General features: G+C 35.2%; 1 protein-coding gene and 1 long non-coding RNA gene across 5 annotated transcripts in view; one reads left to right on the top strand and one right to left on the bottom strand.

Annotated features, from left to right (window-relative positions):
• The window catches only part of SYT1 (synaptotagmin 1), a 537,233-nt gene that overhangs the window by 383,233 nt on the left and 136,550 nt on the right, over positions 1–17,450 (top strand). Inside the window, exons 5-7 of one of the 2 annotated variants that reach the window (XM_007194974.3) lie at positions 5,180–5,364; positions 11,072–11,185; positions 14,724–14,891. In XM_007194974.3, the coding sequence (XP_007195036.1) occupies positions 5,180–5,364; positions 11,072–11,185; positions 14,724–14,891 (467 nt within the window). Of the gene's footprint in view, positions 1–5,179; positions 5,365–11,062; positions 11,186–14,723; positions 14,892–17,450 lie in introns of both variants that reach the window. The other variant, XM_007194973.3, reaches the window with a different exon arrangement.
• The window catches only part of LOC102997960 (uncharacterized), a 289,513-nt gene that overhangs the window by 182,009 nt on the left and 90,054 nt on the right, over positions 1–17,450 (bottom strand). The gene's annotated exons all lie outside the window — the stretch shown is intronic.

Genomic DNA, 17,450 nt, shown 5'->3' with positions numbered 1-17,450 from the left:
GAGATAACTGATGGGAAGGGAGATCAGATGGGAGGTAATGTCAGGCCCAAACCTTCCAAGTCAAATAGATGTAAAAAAAAAAAAAAAACATATAAAATGTATCAAAGAAGAAATGACAAGACTTGCCAATCAGTTGGATCTGGGAATTAGAATTTCCACGTGGTTCCAATGTCTAAGAGGCAGGAAATTATAAAAGCACTGACAGAAGCTACATAGCTGGTTTGAGAACTGGTTTGAGAAGATGATGATATATTCATAGGGAACATTTCCTAGACAGTTGGGAACACAGTTCTAGAGAACAGAAGAAGGAACAGTAACTGACCTACAGTTTAAGGCATGGGAAAGGATGTGCTCATTAACGAGGGAACGTGAAGATGAGCACAGAGCTGAACGCCTTGAATAACAACTCCATCTAACGCTTGAGATTGGGAAAGGAAAGAGAAGAAAATGTCCGAGCCATAGAAGGAGGTGCTGGTAAGGGTAGTAGAAACAAAGGCAGAAGAAATTTTCAAGAAGGAATACATGATCAAGATTTTTTCATACCATTGACAATGTAGTTTGGGTTTAGCCAGAAGAAAATCACTGGCTATCTCTGAGAGAGTCTTGAGTGCACTGTTAGTATCATGAAAATGGTTGCAGAAGGCATAGATAAAAACGGTGAATAAGAAGAAAAGATCACCACATATACAGAAATAGCCCCCATTAATATTCCAATTGCATAGTCATCTATATACAGCATGTGTTATAAATCTCTTGAGGTCTGCTTTATCTCTATTGAGTTTCCTATTGCTGCTAGAATTACTTACTACAAAATCACTGGCTTAAAACTACACAAATTTATTATTTGGAGGTCAGAAGTCCAAAATGTGTTTAACTGAGCTAAAATCAGATTGTCAGCAGGGCTGATTCCTTCTTTCTTCCCAACTTTAGTGATAGGTAATTAACAAATAACATTGTATAAGTTTAAGTTGTACAACATGATGATTTGATATATGTATATATTGTGAAATGATTACAACAATAAGGTCATTTAACCTACCCATTACCTCACATAATTACCATTTTGTGTGTATGTGGTAAGAACATTTAAGATCTCTCTAAGCAAATTTCAAGTATACAATACAGTACTGTTAACTACAGTTACCATGCTGTACATCAGACACCCAGAACTTATTCATCTCATAATTGAAAGTTTGTACCCTTTGACCAACATCTCCCCATTTCCCCTACCCACCCCCAGCCCCAGGTAACCACCATTCTACTCTTTGTTTCTATGAGTTCCAACTTTTTAGGTTCCACATTTAAGTGACATCACAGAGTATTTGTCTATATGACTTATGTCTCTAACTTCTCATTTAGCCTGATGCCCTCAAGGGTCATCCATATTGTCTCAAATGACAGAAGGAATCTTTTTTATGGATGAATAATATTCTATTTTCTTTATCCATTTATATTCTTTATCCATTTATCCATTGATGGACACTTAGGTTACTTGTATATCTTGACTATTGTGAATAAAGCCGTAGTGAACATGGTGGTGCAGATATCTCTTCAAGAGAGTGATTTTTTGTTTCTTTCAATAAATATCCAGAATGGGATTGCTGGACCACATGGTAGTTCTACTTTTAATTTTTTTGAGAAACCTCCATAGTTTTTTTCTTTTATAATGACTATGTGAACTAATTCTTTTGAAGCTGTAAGAGAGAATCCCTTTCCTTGCGTTTTCCAGCTTCTAAAGGTCACCTACCTTCCTTGGCTAATGGTCCCTTCCTCCATCTTCAAAATCAGCAGCACAGAATCCTCAAATCTCTCTGATTCTGAAACTCCTGCCCGCCTCTTTCACTGAGAAGGACCATAGTGAATACACTGGGTTCATCTGGATAACCTAGGATAATCTCGCCATCTCAAGATCCTTAATCACATTTGTAAAGTCCTTTCTGCTACGTAAGGTAACATAGTCACAGGTTCCAGGGATCAGAATGTGGACATTTTTGAGGAGTCATTATTCTGTGTGCCACAAAATCTAAGTTAAAACATCAGAAGCAGAATTGACTTTGACTTAATTCTTATGCATTGGTTTACCTTCAGGTTAAATGATATGTGAGATTAATTCATTAACTAGAAGATGAAAATAACATTTTTAATGGAGAGCTTTTAAATTAGTCTATTATTTTCTGCCAAAAGGTCCTTAAGTTAAATGCTAAAATTCATGTTATAAAATTCCATTTAATGATAGTTGGGTAGCAATAACAATAAGCTGATAGCTTTCTGCCAGTAGCAATATTTTGAAGAGCCTATTTTTTATTGAAACTATATTTTATATTTAAGTAAAATAAAGAAATAAAGAAATCACTCTTGGCAGCATCTTTTGCTGTTATTTATTTTCTCCATTTTTTTTCAAAAGTAAAATGTCCTATTAAATAGGCTTCACAGCCCCACAAGGATTTTTCCTTTGTATACATGTATAATATGCATATTTTTAAACTAATAATGTAAAAATATATTTCAGTTTCTCCCACTATTCAATCTATAGTTTTTCCTTTATAAAATTGAAGGGATAATGAACAAAACTTCTGTGAAGATTACATGAGATAATGTATGTAAAGCTGCAGCACAGCTGCTGGCCCATAATAAGTAGGTCTTCAATAAATTTTTAGCATAATCCAAAATATATTTCACAAGATTTGCTCACCAATACTGAAACTTATTTCTATAAATGCTACAAAGTAATAATACTGTGGATGGTGTTTCTGACAAAATTCTCAAAACTTAGTTGCTCTACGAAATAGAATAAGATTGTTAACATGAAAATTTAATTTAAATAACTGCATTTAATTTAAAATGGTGGTTTATAATTAACTATTCAGTCCAGTTTTCATATGGGTATACAAAATGATAGCATTAAGGCTTTTTTAAAATTCTATCTAAAGGTACCAGTAAGTTGTGAGGAAATTTTTGCTAATTTCATATATTCAATATAGCATATTCAAAGTTAAAATTAAGCTATTCAGAAGATCAGCTGAAAGCAAATCTAGAAGACAGCAGCACTATAAGAAATAGAAGTAAAAAATAAAATTTTTTTCAGTGGTTATAATTCACCTTCAAGTTGCACTATTTCAAATTTCTTCCTGTAATCCTATGTTCCTATCTCTTTACCTCCTTTAAATAATGTTCCTGTGCTTTCACTGTCTATTTTCTTTTCGTGAAGTTGTCAAATGATCTCTGTCTTGCCCTGTGTAATTTAAGAGACTTTTATGTAGCTCTCTGAGAGACTATCACGCAAGTCCGACTAGGAGAATAATTTACGAGGTTCAAAATGAAGGGTCATTATTCTACTGTCTCACCCGCAGTGAATACACAGGCTCTCTCCTTCACGCATGGCAGGGTTTTAACTAGATCAAAAGAGGTAGAAGCTTTTAAATGAAGTATTGTGAATGCTATCATTGGTTACATAAGCTCCCTTTACATTTTTTTAAAAATATGATTGCTTAATGAGATTAGAGACCTATAAGAAAGCATGTCTTTGGGTATGGGCTTATCTGTAACTTTCACACAAATCTTTCTTTGGCTGAAAACACAATTTCAGCAGTTATGGTTTTATATGTCCTTAGGGTAACATCTAGTCATCTTTCATAAGCTAGAATAATATGCATAGTAAGTCTTCTTCACTATGAAGCTAAATGCAAAAGGAGCCAAGAGAGCGGATTTTCTCAGTTTTGAAATTAATTTTTAGGTGTTTTTACGTCATCAAAGTACTCCTACTTGTGTTCAGCAATCATTGATATTAATGATGTTTATGTAGCTAGAAGAAATAGCACTTTTTCTTACCATTTCAGTAACCAATGTCTTTTTTGATTACAACAGGCAAATCTAATTACTGCTTCTTGTGATTAATCTCAATAGTTGAATGACTTTCTAGACAAACTGAAATCCTCCATGTTTCCATGAGACCTGATTTTTTATAAGCACATGTGTAGGGGATGCCAAATGAGAAAATGGAGTTACTTTTAGTAGCTGGACAATGTGTAATAGAAAAAAATGCTTGAGTGTCTTTATTTGTGTATGCTTTATTAAACAGACCCTGTAAATCTGAAGTCTACACTCTTATCTAAAAATTCTCTCTTCCTCCTCTCAATTTCTTAGCATATCCATCAAACTCCTCTCAGTGTATTCACCTCTTTCTTTTTATATATTTATTGATGTGCATTTTTTTATGCCCCCGTAGGTACTCTGAGCTGTGTCACCCACAGTACTTAGCCCTATGCCTTGAATATTAAAAAAAAAAAAAAAAGCTAATATTAATTGAATTTTTGCTGTGTGCTAGATGCCATTCTAAGATTTTTAGTCTATTAACTCAACCTTGAAAAGAGATGAAATGGGTACCACTATTATCTTCATTTTATAGAGAGGGAAACAGCAATTCAACACAGGTAATCTGGCCAGTTACAAAGCCTGTAAGTGGCCAAGCCTGAATCTAAGCCTGGGTTTATAACCACTGCCCTACCTCCAGAGACACTGCATGGGTAAATCTCCCCATGATCGACTTTCAGAGCACCAAGTCCTTCTTCCTAATCTTCACTACTTTTAGGACTTTACATTTGTCTTTCTGTTTTTTTGATTAATATCTACCCCTTCCACTGTGCCCAGAACATATTAATAGAACCTATAGTATTTGATAGGTGAGTAATGGCACCTAATATTAAGTTTTTGTCATGTGCCACGTACTGCATCTTATTTTAATCTTCAGAAAGACTATCAGGTACCTACCAATTTACCTCCACTTTAGAGATGAGGATACTGAGACAGAGAGAGGTTAGGCAACTTGCCCAAGGTCACACAGCCAGTAAAATGGTGGAGCCAGGGCTTGAACTCAAAGGCCAAACTCCAGAGGTAAGCGCTGAAGAAATGAAGGAGTGGATCATTGAAAATCTAGCTTGGAGGGGCAGGGAAAGCTGTAGGGAGGAGATGACATTTGACATGCCTGGAAGGGCGAGGGGGAAAAGATAGAAACACTCTAGGCTGGGGAAACAACATGGATAAAGCAATGCAGAACAGTGTGCCTGGAGCTCAGTAAATACGAATGAATGAGTGAATAGCTTTCTTTACAGCCCATGAATTTAAAGGTTTCGCAGATGTAAATGCTTTATTACTAATAGTCTCTGCATTTTTTTTCTTTCAGTGCCGCCGTGGGCCTTAATTGCCATAGCCATAGTCGCGGTCCTTTTAGTCCTGACCTGCTGCTTTTGTATCTGTAAGAAATGCCTGTTCAAAAAGAAAAACAAAAAGAAGGGAAAGGAAAAGGGAGGGAAGAATGCCATTAACATGAAAGATGTGAAAGACTTAGGGAAGACCATGAAAGATCAGGTAATGTATTCATTCCATGTTTCTTCTTAGAATTTTATCAAAAATTTAAGAATAGACAGTTTATTAGTTTATGCCAGATAAATACAGAAATAAACAATATCTGGACACTTGTCATAGTTGTAGAAATGCTCTGCAATCCTTTCAGTCATTACTCAACATCCCAAAGTACAATGGAAACATGTGTTTAGGGTTTTCCAGTCTCCTAAGCACATAAACCAGGAAAGGGCATCCATGACCATCAAGGCCAAATTGGTAGGCCCAGCGTATTGGAATGATACCTGAATATTTGTATTACATCTGTTTAGCCTGTCTTAATTGTGCCTAGAGTTAGAGAAACAGAATAAAGAGTATCTGTTCTTCCTCTTGGGCGGGACATCTTTTTATCATCATCACTGTTCATAATCACTATTAAATACTGAGTTTTATAGCTATTTATCACACTTGATGAAAGCTACCATCCCTATACAAACATCCAGCTTAATTATGAGTGCTCAGGAATAATGAGTTATACAAGGGAAGGGAGAGAAGTATGAGCTGGTTCTAAAGAATGGGGTAGAATTTTAAGGCAAAACTCTTCACTTAGGGACAATTAGAACCAGAATGCAGGTTATAAAATCCATCTGGCTGAGTTATCTTCCCAAGCCCAAGGAAGCAATTTGAGTGTTCTTTACACTGTTATCTATCTTTCCTAAACGAACTAGGTGATTTGGTTCAGAATAAAGTCTACTATTAAATAGGTATAATAATTAAATGTCTCTTCATTTCTCTATTGGAATCATATTCATATTGGATATTTCTAAGGAACAACTTATTTCACATAAAAAGTAAATGTAGGGACTTCCCTGGTGGCACAGTGGTTAAGAATCTGCCTGCCAATGCAGGAGACACGGGTTCGATCCCTGGTCCGGGAAGATCCCACATGCCGCGGAGCAACTAAGCCCGTGCACCAGAACTACTGAGACTGCATTCTAGAGCCCACGAGCCATAACTACTGAGCCCGTGTGCCACAACTACTGAAGCCTGTGTGCCTAGAGCCCGTGCTCCGCAACAAGAGAAGCTACCACAATGAGAAGCCTGAGCACTGCAACAAAGAGTAGCCCCCGCTATCTAAAACTAGAGAAAGCCAAACTAGAGAAACCCAACGCAGCCAATAAATAAATAAATAAGTAAATTTATATTAAAAAAAGTAAATGTGAAGATTTTTCAGAGAAATAACATTTTCAATTATCAATGCTTCCCTTCAAATAATTCAAAATTTCAATTTATTCCCTAATAGCAACATATATAGGCAGTTTTATAAATTCTTCTTATACTATTACTATTAACTGAACTCTTAAATATGTGAATCTCCTTAAGAACAATTTAGTTAAGGAAGGTATTTTTAGTACATTTGTGTAGTTATCCACACACTCAGGACACTAATCCCTCTCCCCAGCCTGAGTTTTAAACACTTTTCTCAAAGACACTGTAATGTCTCTTGACAACAATTTCACATAGGCTCATTTTTCACTTGAACTTTTGCTTGATTTCAGAGCCGTAGAATGAATGCTATGCCTGCACTCACACTCAGAGAGCTTCATCCTGAGCTCAGAGTATCAAGGGTTATGTCTTTCTCAAAGTTTCTAATCACAGCCACAGAAGCCCAGGTGCCAGTGTTCAACCACAGACGTCTAACAAGGATTTTTCTTTTCAGTTTATTTGTTACATAGAAACTGAAGCTTTAAATCACGTCTTGTTTTATTTCAGCATTTTCTGTAACCAGCAGGACGTGATACAGATTTCTTTAGACAACGTATTTGGGAGATTAATAATAGTAGTAATAATCTTCTAGATGGACTGAATAATTTGTATGTGAATTTCAGCTATGTCTGTGAAACATTGGAAATATAATACTATCATTTTCATAACTACATTAAAATTCAAATGTGGTTTTCATGTATGCTAGAATTAACAGTTAAAAACACTAAATAATGTTAAATGATTACTACAGCATTTCTTCCTAGGGCAAGAAATTTGTATTTTTCTTTGTGGAATTTGTTCTGTATGATGTAAGACTACTTTATAGAATAGTAGCAGTGTTTATTACCCCTGTTATGACATGGATAAATGACCAAGATCTCAAAAATAGTAAATACAGAAATCAGTAAGTTTTACCATTTCACTCCACATAAAGAACTAACAGAAATTCAAATTTCAATATTCATGACTATATGTCTCTATGATAAGATTTTATAACCAAGGAAGAACTTTTAAATATTCTGCAATAACAACAAAATGGTAATGGTAGATAATATTTGTATACAGCAAAGGATACATGTTTAAGAGTTTTATAATAGCTTAAAACTTAAAAGCACTAAAAATACAGAGGGGCAATATCAACTTGCAAAGTCAGAGGTCTGAAAAGGTCATTTCTCCACGGTTTTTACGAATGTGTGTGGATATTTAAATTTTTATTTCTTCCTTCTGTGTCCTCCTTATCTGTGTTATGTCTCATGACTGTTCTGGACTGTCCCTTGCGGTAGGTTTCCTCTGCTATTAGACACCCCTAGTCAACGCTCAACTACATTTAGTGGCCTGGCAGCCGGCGCTCCACAGCTGAGGGTGTACCATTCTGACACACATCAAGAGGCTGAACTAAATTGATTTTTTTTTTAAGATAAAGGGTTCTCATTTTAAGATTACTGATTAAATAGAACAGTATTAGAAAGCTCAAGTTTTAATTGATGGGCACAGAAAGAAAATTTAGTGTCGTATCCTCCCTTTTTAGCATGCCTTATCAATTCCAAACCTGAACAATTTAACATAGAATGAACAAATGCACCTTCTGATGGTTTATCCAAGCACAACTAAACACCTTTTGAATGTTGAATCAAGCCAGAAGCAGGTGCACTAAATTTTTGAAATTTAAAACAAGGTCTTTTTCCCAACACAGCTTTTTCCACTACAATTTATCATACTCTCAGAACTGCTGGGCTTACATGCATTTTCCTCTGCATTTTGTTCCTTGGTGCATGTGGTGGGGAGACTACTGCTCTTGAGATATTATAACAGCTGCTGATTTAATAGGTCTGAATTTAATGTAATGGTACAGAAAACGTCTTGCTTAAGCTCGGCCTTTGGGACAAGAATAGACTTAATCACTTCACTGATAAAACAGTGGCACTGAGAAATTATCAAAAATTTAGCCCTATTCCATGCAGAATAATTGCAGAAATGGTCATGCACCTTTCATTAGGGCAAAAACCACTTAGAGAGAAGGCGATTTAATAGCTCAGCTCTTTCAAATGACACTGAGCTGAAACATGATATGTAAATTGTCAGTTCTGAAAGAGATTTTGAAAAAGTATTTTAATCCATGAAAATTTTTATTTTTATGATGGAGTGGTGTGAAGATTTTTCAGACAAAAATGTGCATTAAATAGTTTGCTATTAAAAAAAAAGTAAAATGTTACAGGAGGCAAATTACCTGCATCGCCATTTTCTCAACACATCTTTTCAGACAGTATTAAAGACTGACGCACAACTGAGGTTTTGAAAGGGCAATGTGGGTTCACTGCAAGTCCTCCACTTAAATTCAGTAGTCTTTTCCTGTTACTTTACTATCATTTTTCTATTAGCGACACCCCAAGTGAAAAGATTAATATTAATTTTTAAATAATTATGTTGTTTTCCTGCCTGTGGCTATCAGTAAAGCAACATTTTACTATTCAAGGAAACATCCAAGTATAAACTTCCTAATTAAACGGTGTATGGCTAACCAGATTTGAAAAGGTTTCTGCACAGATGTAATAATGGCAATTTTCAATTTTCCAAAGTCATTGTAGGCTCCTGAAATTTTTCAGGAAGAACAAAATGGGAGGCATCTCCAACTACAGCTCAACTCTGTTTATCATCTTCCCACCCTAATGAGTTCTAGTAAGATGATACCAAGTCTGTTTTTTGGGATCAAATTAGAGTTAGATGGCTAGAGCCAAATTGCAGTCTTGTCAGTTCAGAGACCGAGGGTGTCATCTTGAGGCACCACTGCGGGTCTCTGTATGAATGGATAAGTGAACAGAAGAGATTTCTCTGAGCAGAGGGAAAAAACCATGTAATCTGGGAGTTGTGGGAGGTTGGATGGTAGAGCTATAGTCTAATGACTCTGAAGCCTTTCTGAAGCCTGATTATACTTCTGTGCATTTGAGTTCTAGAAGATTTCTCAGGGTTAATTTGATCACTGACAGGAGTGAAAATTCTTTTGCTTTGTCAGAGATACAAAGCCTACCACTCATATGTCTTACCTTCAGTTTTGTGAGATTCTATAGTAACACACACACACACAAAGAAAGGCAATGAAAATGCCATAACCAAAACCTAGGAGAGAATATTTGTGGTATATAACAACAGAAAGATTGAGACCACTAAAATACAGAGTCTCTACAAATCACTAAGAGGCAAACAACACAATAGAAAAATTAGCAAAGGATGTATTATATATACATATTATACAAAAGATTATTACACAGGTAGTGCCCAGAAGAAATAATACAAATGGTTCATATAAAGGTTTTTAAATTTTCAACCTCAATAGTGTTCAGGAAAACGTAACATTTTATCATTTCTCATTTCGAATAATAACTACTTATAGATTTCTAATTTTTTTCTAATTCTTTAAATCAATAAGAATGCACACCCCCTAGAAACAAAATTTCTAATATTTATAATCTTTATAACCTTTGATTTTTTTGGAGCAAACTTTTTGCATTTATTGGGAAAATACGTTATATATTTTTATTTTTAATAAAGAGGAACATTTGAAAGAATTTTATGAAATTATGAGCTTTCTAGTATTTCAATTTATATTACACTTAAGTTTTAGGTTATCAGGAACGTTCAATTGGTTTAAACTGAATTTTGAGAATTCTGTGCCATGATTTTTGCTTGTTACCACAAAATTAATTTTTATACAAATTTCAGTTTGACAGAATTGCAAACATAACTCCTTTTACCTTTTGGTATCAAACAGACCCGTAAGTCAATTTAATTCAGCCTAGCTTTCTGTGGAGCTGTAATGAAAGTAAAACAGTAAACTTAAACTGGAACTGGGGTAGATTTTTCTCTAAACATGCATTTGCTGGTGGCATGGTTTTTTTTTTCCTCTTTTCCCATAACCATTACAAATGTATACGCAAAACACAGGAAATTACAATTTTCTAAGAATCACTTACTCAACTATCTTTTTCATAGGAAACAAGGCAAGAAAAGGCCACCCATTTCATATAAATTACTCCACTGCATGTAACAAGGGTGTTTTACATGATGCTTAAGATCTCTTTTAAACTACATGAATGTGAAAACTGGCCTGGTTAATAGCATGTTTATCATACCTCCGAAAGAAGCGATTTTATCAGAGCCAAATATAACACAAAGTTGATGTTTTCTTTGCAACAACTTTACATTTTTTGCTTGCAATATTCTGAGGGGCTATTTCCATTGCTTCCATGTTGCTTGCTGATTGGGGGGAAAAAATTCCGTGCACAAATGGAATTTTAAAAAAATATGTAAGCAGCAGATGTGAATGTGTGTCAGACAAATGGAGATTTCCAGCATCTCAGTGCTTGCTTCTAACAGCTTGGAAGTATAACCACAGGCCCAGTGTCATTTGAGTTCTGATGAAAATTCATTTGAATTCACATATAATCCATTTCCCTACTCATAGGCCCTGAAGGATGACGATGCTGAAACTGGATTGACTGATGGGGAAGAAAAAGAAGAACCCAAAGAAGAGGAGAAATTGGGAAAACTTCAATATTCACTGGATTATGATTTCCAGAATAACCAGGTCTGAGGGGGAAAATGTCTTGTAATTCCATTACGTTTTCTGAAATTACCAACTAGAAATTGAAACAAGATACTTCTTAAAACATTTGGTTTGCTACGAGGGGAAAATGCAATTATCAAAGCTATTGATGAAATAATTTCTAAGTACAGGCGGTCCCCTACTTGCTAATTTAACTTCTGGTAATTAGAATCCACGGTGTTCAGCCAATTACATCTACTTATGGCACTTACAGCAGGCAGGCGGAATACAAATTAACTTGAAGCCATCAGTCTGATTCTGAGAGCTCCCAATCACAGATCCCTCAGGCTGAGCTACAACAGTCTTCCTTGGAATTCATGGATTTAGCTCCAAACAGGGCAAGGGACCTTTGAGTTAGACCACCAATTAAGCCAAAGTCTTCAAACAAAAATTAACCATTTGATGAGGAATCAAAGATTAAAAAATTGACTTTCCATGAATTTCAATGGCAAGAATGCCTTATATAATATGATACTGGCTAAACCTCCTAGCACAAATGAGTTAACAGCTCTAGAAAAGTAGAAAGACCATCAACTTGACTTCTAGTGCCTTTGCATGCTGCCCTGCTTCCGGAAAAGTGACAAGGAACTAAAGGTTGTATCAAAACAGTCCTTCCTGCTTTAAAAGCCGTGAAGTGCCACCTAGATGAATGAAAATACTAGCTAGCTTTTATTAACCGCCTGTTATAATGGTAGCTCAAAGATAAATGTTTAAAAACAGTCTCTACCTAAAAAGACCTTCTAGGATCCATGACTTTGATGAAGATGTCTCTTTACCTTCTGAACTGTTCAAGAAATTTAAAAGCTAGATAAGAATTAGCTGAGTTAGAGATCAGGCTCTTAAAAATCTATAAGACACAGTTCTTTTCCAACTAGGAGAGCTTTATTAAATCTCTCCAGTTTGATCAGTTCACTGACCTTTCGGGGTGGGGAGGAACTTGATAGATGTAAATACAGTTACTACCTAATGCAGCAAGTGTTAATTATGTCTAGTTTGAGGAGGAATAAACAATAAATAAATCAAACACCAATACTCAGCTTTGGTGACTTATGTCCAAAGTCAGTAATACTGTGAGCTCTAAACAATGGCAGAAATTCTGGACTTTATTTAGGAATTGACTGTTCAAATAATGTCTTCACTTTTTGAAGTGTCCAGAGGGTTCCTCAAAAAGAACATATTGAAACGTACCACCATATAATAAATAATTGTATTTAATTAGCTTCATTACAGCCCTAGCTCATTATTTTATAATACATTCCAGAAAACTACATGTTGGTTACAGATACAAGCTAATAGGTATGGATTTATACAGAATTATAGGTATACCATTTCTAGTTAATTAAATAGGGCATTTGAGGTCATTTTTATCGCTGCTACCAAAATTTGATCATTAGGGATTGGTTGAGAGCAAAACTGCCTATTATTTATATATTCTACAGAAGGTCAAGGTCAACTTACATTATCTTAACACAAAACATCTTTTCCAGAAATATAACCTGCCTTTATATATGTAGCCAACAGTTTTCTACTAATTTATTCTACTTTCATATTTTCCAGTAGAAATCTAGTGGATCTCATCTTGGTTAGTCATAATTTTGAAACTTCTACATTGGCTTTGAGTACTCTAAGTATCATTTTATAAGGTAGTATTTTTAAGAATACAGCACTGAATTTTTTTTACTCAAATATAATTTGAATGCATTTACTCTTCCTTTTCTAGCACACCCATTTTAGAAGGTATTTCATTCAGAGGATCTAGGGTATTCTACCTGATAAATTGTTTTAATAGTATGCATTTATTTTTCCAAATGTTCTCCGCTAATCTGATTTATAAAATGATTCCTATGAGTCATGGAAGATAAAGTCTGAGGAATTTCGTAGATAAGGCTGTAATCAAATATACACACTTGCTTACCAAAACTAAAAGATAATCCTAAAAGTCATCTAAGAACCTTTCATGGTGGAGAGAAATGTGATACTTATCTCTCAAGCAGAAATCAGAGGGGGGTTGGGAGAAGTAATTCCACCTCTATCAACAAGATACCCCCAAATCTTTAAAGTACAGATGATCAAGTTTGAAAGAGTTTAGGCTATATCACTAGTGCTTTCCCTGCCCCAAAGAAAAAGTATTACAAAAAGTGAGGAGAGAATATAATCTTGCTTACTCACATTGCTATCCAAAGGCAAATTCCAAATACCAACTTGGCAAACCAAGACACAAACTGTTTGCTTTACTAATCATGTCTTTATAAGCTGATGTCTATTTTAACCATTCTTTGACCATCTGTCTACGTTTTGTATACCTACAATCCAGCATTCTTATTGCTACCGTTGTATGATGAAGTCACAAAGATATTGAAGCATTAACATGGAAACAACAATCTTTAAGGGTACTGGTCTAGGTTAAAAATTGAGTCAACTAGCCAAAGTGCACTTATGCACATGGTGGGTCCATTTTGTAGAAAGTGGATGTGACTTTTTCAAGGAGGTGACTTGCTTTTCCACTCTATTGGTGAAAAAGGTACAGACTCAGAAGTTCAGACCCTGATGTGAACAGCTATGAAGTGACTGCATTTTCTGAAGAGCACATACCTTGAATAACAATAAGGGAGTCTACTTTTGTTTCCCATACGGACCTAAACCAGTCTGTTGACACAGCATGTCTGATGGCAGGGCATCAGAATAGTCTGCTCACACCTTCTGTTTCCTTTGCAAAAACATTATCAGTGCCAGCCAATACCCGCATTCATAATAAGAGATAGGAGTGTATCACTGAGAAAACCAGACGTGAAGAAATGCAGAGATTTCTGCTGTATTTGAAAAATATCAGAAACTTAGTCACTTAGCATTAAAAACAATAACTGTAATCTCCCCTTCCTTTATATGAAGCTAAAATTATATTTCTTTGACCCCATGTCCTATATTTAACACAGAATTTAATATACAATAATCATTTTACTCTAAGTTAAAACAAGAAGGAGCCAGCACACAGGTAAAGGTCAAATATGATAGAAGCTTGAAAATCTTATTTTTATCTCAAAAAGCTACCAAATTCTAAGAAAATTTCTATTTAGCTGCTCTGAGGGTTTGGTTCAAAATAAGAATTTCCTACTTTATAATTACAAGCTTGTGATTGTTTAACAATTTCTTTCCACTTACAAATCATGCCCTGGAAAGAAAAATAATGCACGAGGGCTTTTAGCAACTGGAAAGTTATTTGATTGCAACCCTTTTGCAAATATGAATTCCATATTTAACTGTAATCAGCAACCTTTTAAAAGCCTCTTTTGTGTTTAAAACCAGGCTTCCTAGAGCCTGCATCTGTCATAATTGGGTTTCTGAAGTCTATGTAGCTCACTTCATTTGCCTTCTGTGTTCAGATTCAGAAGAGAATAAAAGTTTATTAAAAGCAAAGAACAAAAGGGAAAAAAAATCACAATATGCAGCAGTGTGAACACATCAATCTTTTCCAACATGTCCACCAATGCCAGTGTTTGCTGTATCCTGCCTCTCATTTCAGCTGCTGGTAGGAATCATCCAGGCTGCCGAGCTGCCCGCCTTAGACATGGGGGGCACATCTGATCCCTATGTGAAGGTGTTTCTGCTGCCAGATAAAAAGAAGAAATTTGAGACAAAAGTCCACCGAAAGACCCTTAATCCTGTCTTCAACGAGCAATTTACTTTCAAGGTAATTTTTTTTTTGTACTTACTAATGAACTTGTCCTGTTGTTCTAGATAACAGACTGATCTCATCCTGACACATATAGAGACCACTTGACCACTTGTTCAGAGACTCACAAATGATTCTATTCAGAATATTTAAGATTCTTATCTTCAATGTAATGAGGACTCTATATTGCATTAAAATTTGGTCCAAATAGGATTCAGCTCAGCTATTTCAGAAAAAAAATATGGACTGGGATAGAACTAGGATATCATTCATATCTAAAAAGTGAGTTCAGCTTCAAGTGTGTCTGTGGACCTGAATGTTTCCCCCTCTCTAAAATAAAGCCAAAAGATTTGTAAACTTTTTCCAGGTTTCCAAGTTCCTGAAAATAAATCACGACCACAGAATAAAGTAAGCTATGCAACATTATTTAAATGGTGCAATGAGGTGTTACTCTCGTTGCAAAATTTTTTGTGTACGGGGCAATTTGAGTATGCTAAAACATTCTGCTTAACCCACCAGTAAAAAGCACATGAACCCATTGTTTTTTTCCATCTCTAGCATTTTTCCCTTACTCTTGGCTCTTCCCTGGTGTTCTTCATCTTGTTGAGACACCTCAATTAACAAGCAGTAACAAAGAGGAATTCTGGCCACATAATAACCCAGCAGGAAAAGGTGCTTGGCAGGTCTCAGGCATCTCTGCATATAGTTCTCATCCTGAAGTCATGCATAAAAACAGTCTTTTGGTAGATATGTTTAACATGTGAGGGACTTCCCTGGTGGTGCAGTGGTTAAGAATCTGCCTGCTAATGCAGGGGGCATGGGTTCAAGCCCTAGTCCAGGAAGATCCCACATGCATAGCAACAAAGACCCAACTCAGCCAAAAATAAATAAATAAATTTACAAAAAAAAACACGTGAAATTTTTTGAAATGCATTACTTAAAACAATACATGTCTGTGACTATGCCAGGGGGCAGATTCAGAATCACCTGTCTACCAGTCAGCCTTAGCGATAGCACGCACCTGACATTAGCAAACATCCTGGTATGAAATAAATGGATGAGACTGAGGGCATGAGTCATTCTCATGAACCTTGTTTCCAATTTTGTAAAAGAACGGTATCTTTCTATTCACTCTAAAATTTGAGTTTTTAAGACAAAAAAAAAAAAAAGCCCTCATGTACTGTCAGCAACTCTGTTTAAAATCTGTACTTTTCTAAACCCAGATAGTTAATGCGGAGTAGCAGTAAAAACCAGCTTATGAAGAACTAATCATTAGGGTCAATATACCACAGGACATACAGTGAAAACAAAACAAAAAAATATTGCAAAAGGTAATTACAATCCTTCTATTTGACTATGTACTGATTTTAATTTAGGTCAGTAGTTTCTAACCACAATTTAGTCAGCACATTCTTAAATTATCTGAAATATTGTGGGGCTTTGTTTTTGTTTTGAGTTATCTATGTTATTTCTTTTAAAAAAGTGTATTGCTAATAATTTTTAGTAATGTCTATAACTTCAAGAATTATAATCATTGAGATTTTGAAATTGCCTATAAAATTTAATAGGTTCCATTTTACTTCAGGAGTGTTGATCACATCATAAATCAATCCAAAGTACAATATATTTTGATAGATTTGAGAAATATACCACCGTTTCTAGAGAACTAGTTAATTTTTCCTTGTAGGCCTTGTAGATTATGCATCTTAAATGCCAATAGGCTGTATGATACAGGAATGGAAGCAAAACAGTTTAAAGAGGATTGGCTTTAAAATTGAGTTCAAATCCACTGAACATGAACTTGACATGCCCCAAATGAAATACTCCTTCTTTTCTCCACAACAAACTACCATTTGAAAGAGCTACTCATCATTCAAACAGTAAATATTTATTAAGTGCCTACTGTGTACCAGCACTGTGCTAAATGCTTTACATGTATTCATTTGGCCTCAACCAGCCCCTGTGGAATAGACACTGTTATCGTCACTTTTTGATGGATGAAAAAGCCGAGGTTTATTTACTTGTCCCAGAGCCATCAGCTGGAAAAAGGGGGAACCCAGGCCCAGACCTGTCTGACCTCAAGCTCAAGTTTTTGACTAATGCCATTTCAGTACAATCACCAAAAAATCTAGAGAGATTTCAGAAATAAGATGAAACTTTCAAGAGTTCATCCCTACTCTAAAATTCCTTATTTCTTCCTTTCAAAATTGGCTCTTTGGAAGGGTTTATTTTTTCATTCTAAAGTGGAAAATGTGTTGTGCCTTGTTTTTAATCATAGTATTTTAATCTGATTCCAAATAGATGACAAATGATATAACATAAAAACTCTTTGGAAAAACCAAAATTTCTTGTATATATTGCAGTCAAATATTCTTCCTTCTCCTTTCCTTCTTAATATACAGAGTTAATTGAGAAATGTTTGCTGGAGCATAACACAACTATTTACACTGATAAAATAATAGCAAGTGTCTGAAAATTGATCAAACCTTCAATACAAGTCTAAACAACTTCTTAATTAGGCATTTCTTCCCAGTTACTGAAGTGTAGCTTACTTGGATTGCCCTGCTTTCTCTGAAT

Source organism: Balaenoptera acutorostrata, chromosome 11 (assembly GCF_949987535.1).
Source record: "Balaenoptera acutorostrata chromosome 11, mBalAcu1.1, whole genome shotgun sequence".
Taxonomy (NCBI): Eukaryota; Metazoa; Chordata; class Mammalia; order Artiodactyla; family Balaenopteridae; genus Balaenoptera; species Balaenoptera acutorostrata.
The sequence above is the reverse complement of the archived record's forward strand: the minus strand, read 5'-3'. Positions and strand labels throughout refer to the sequence as shown.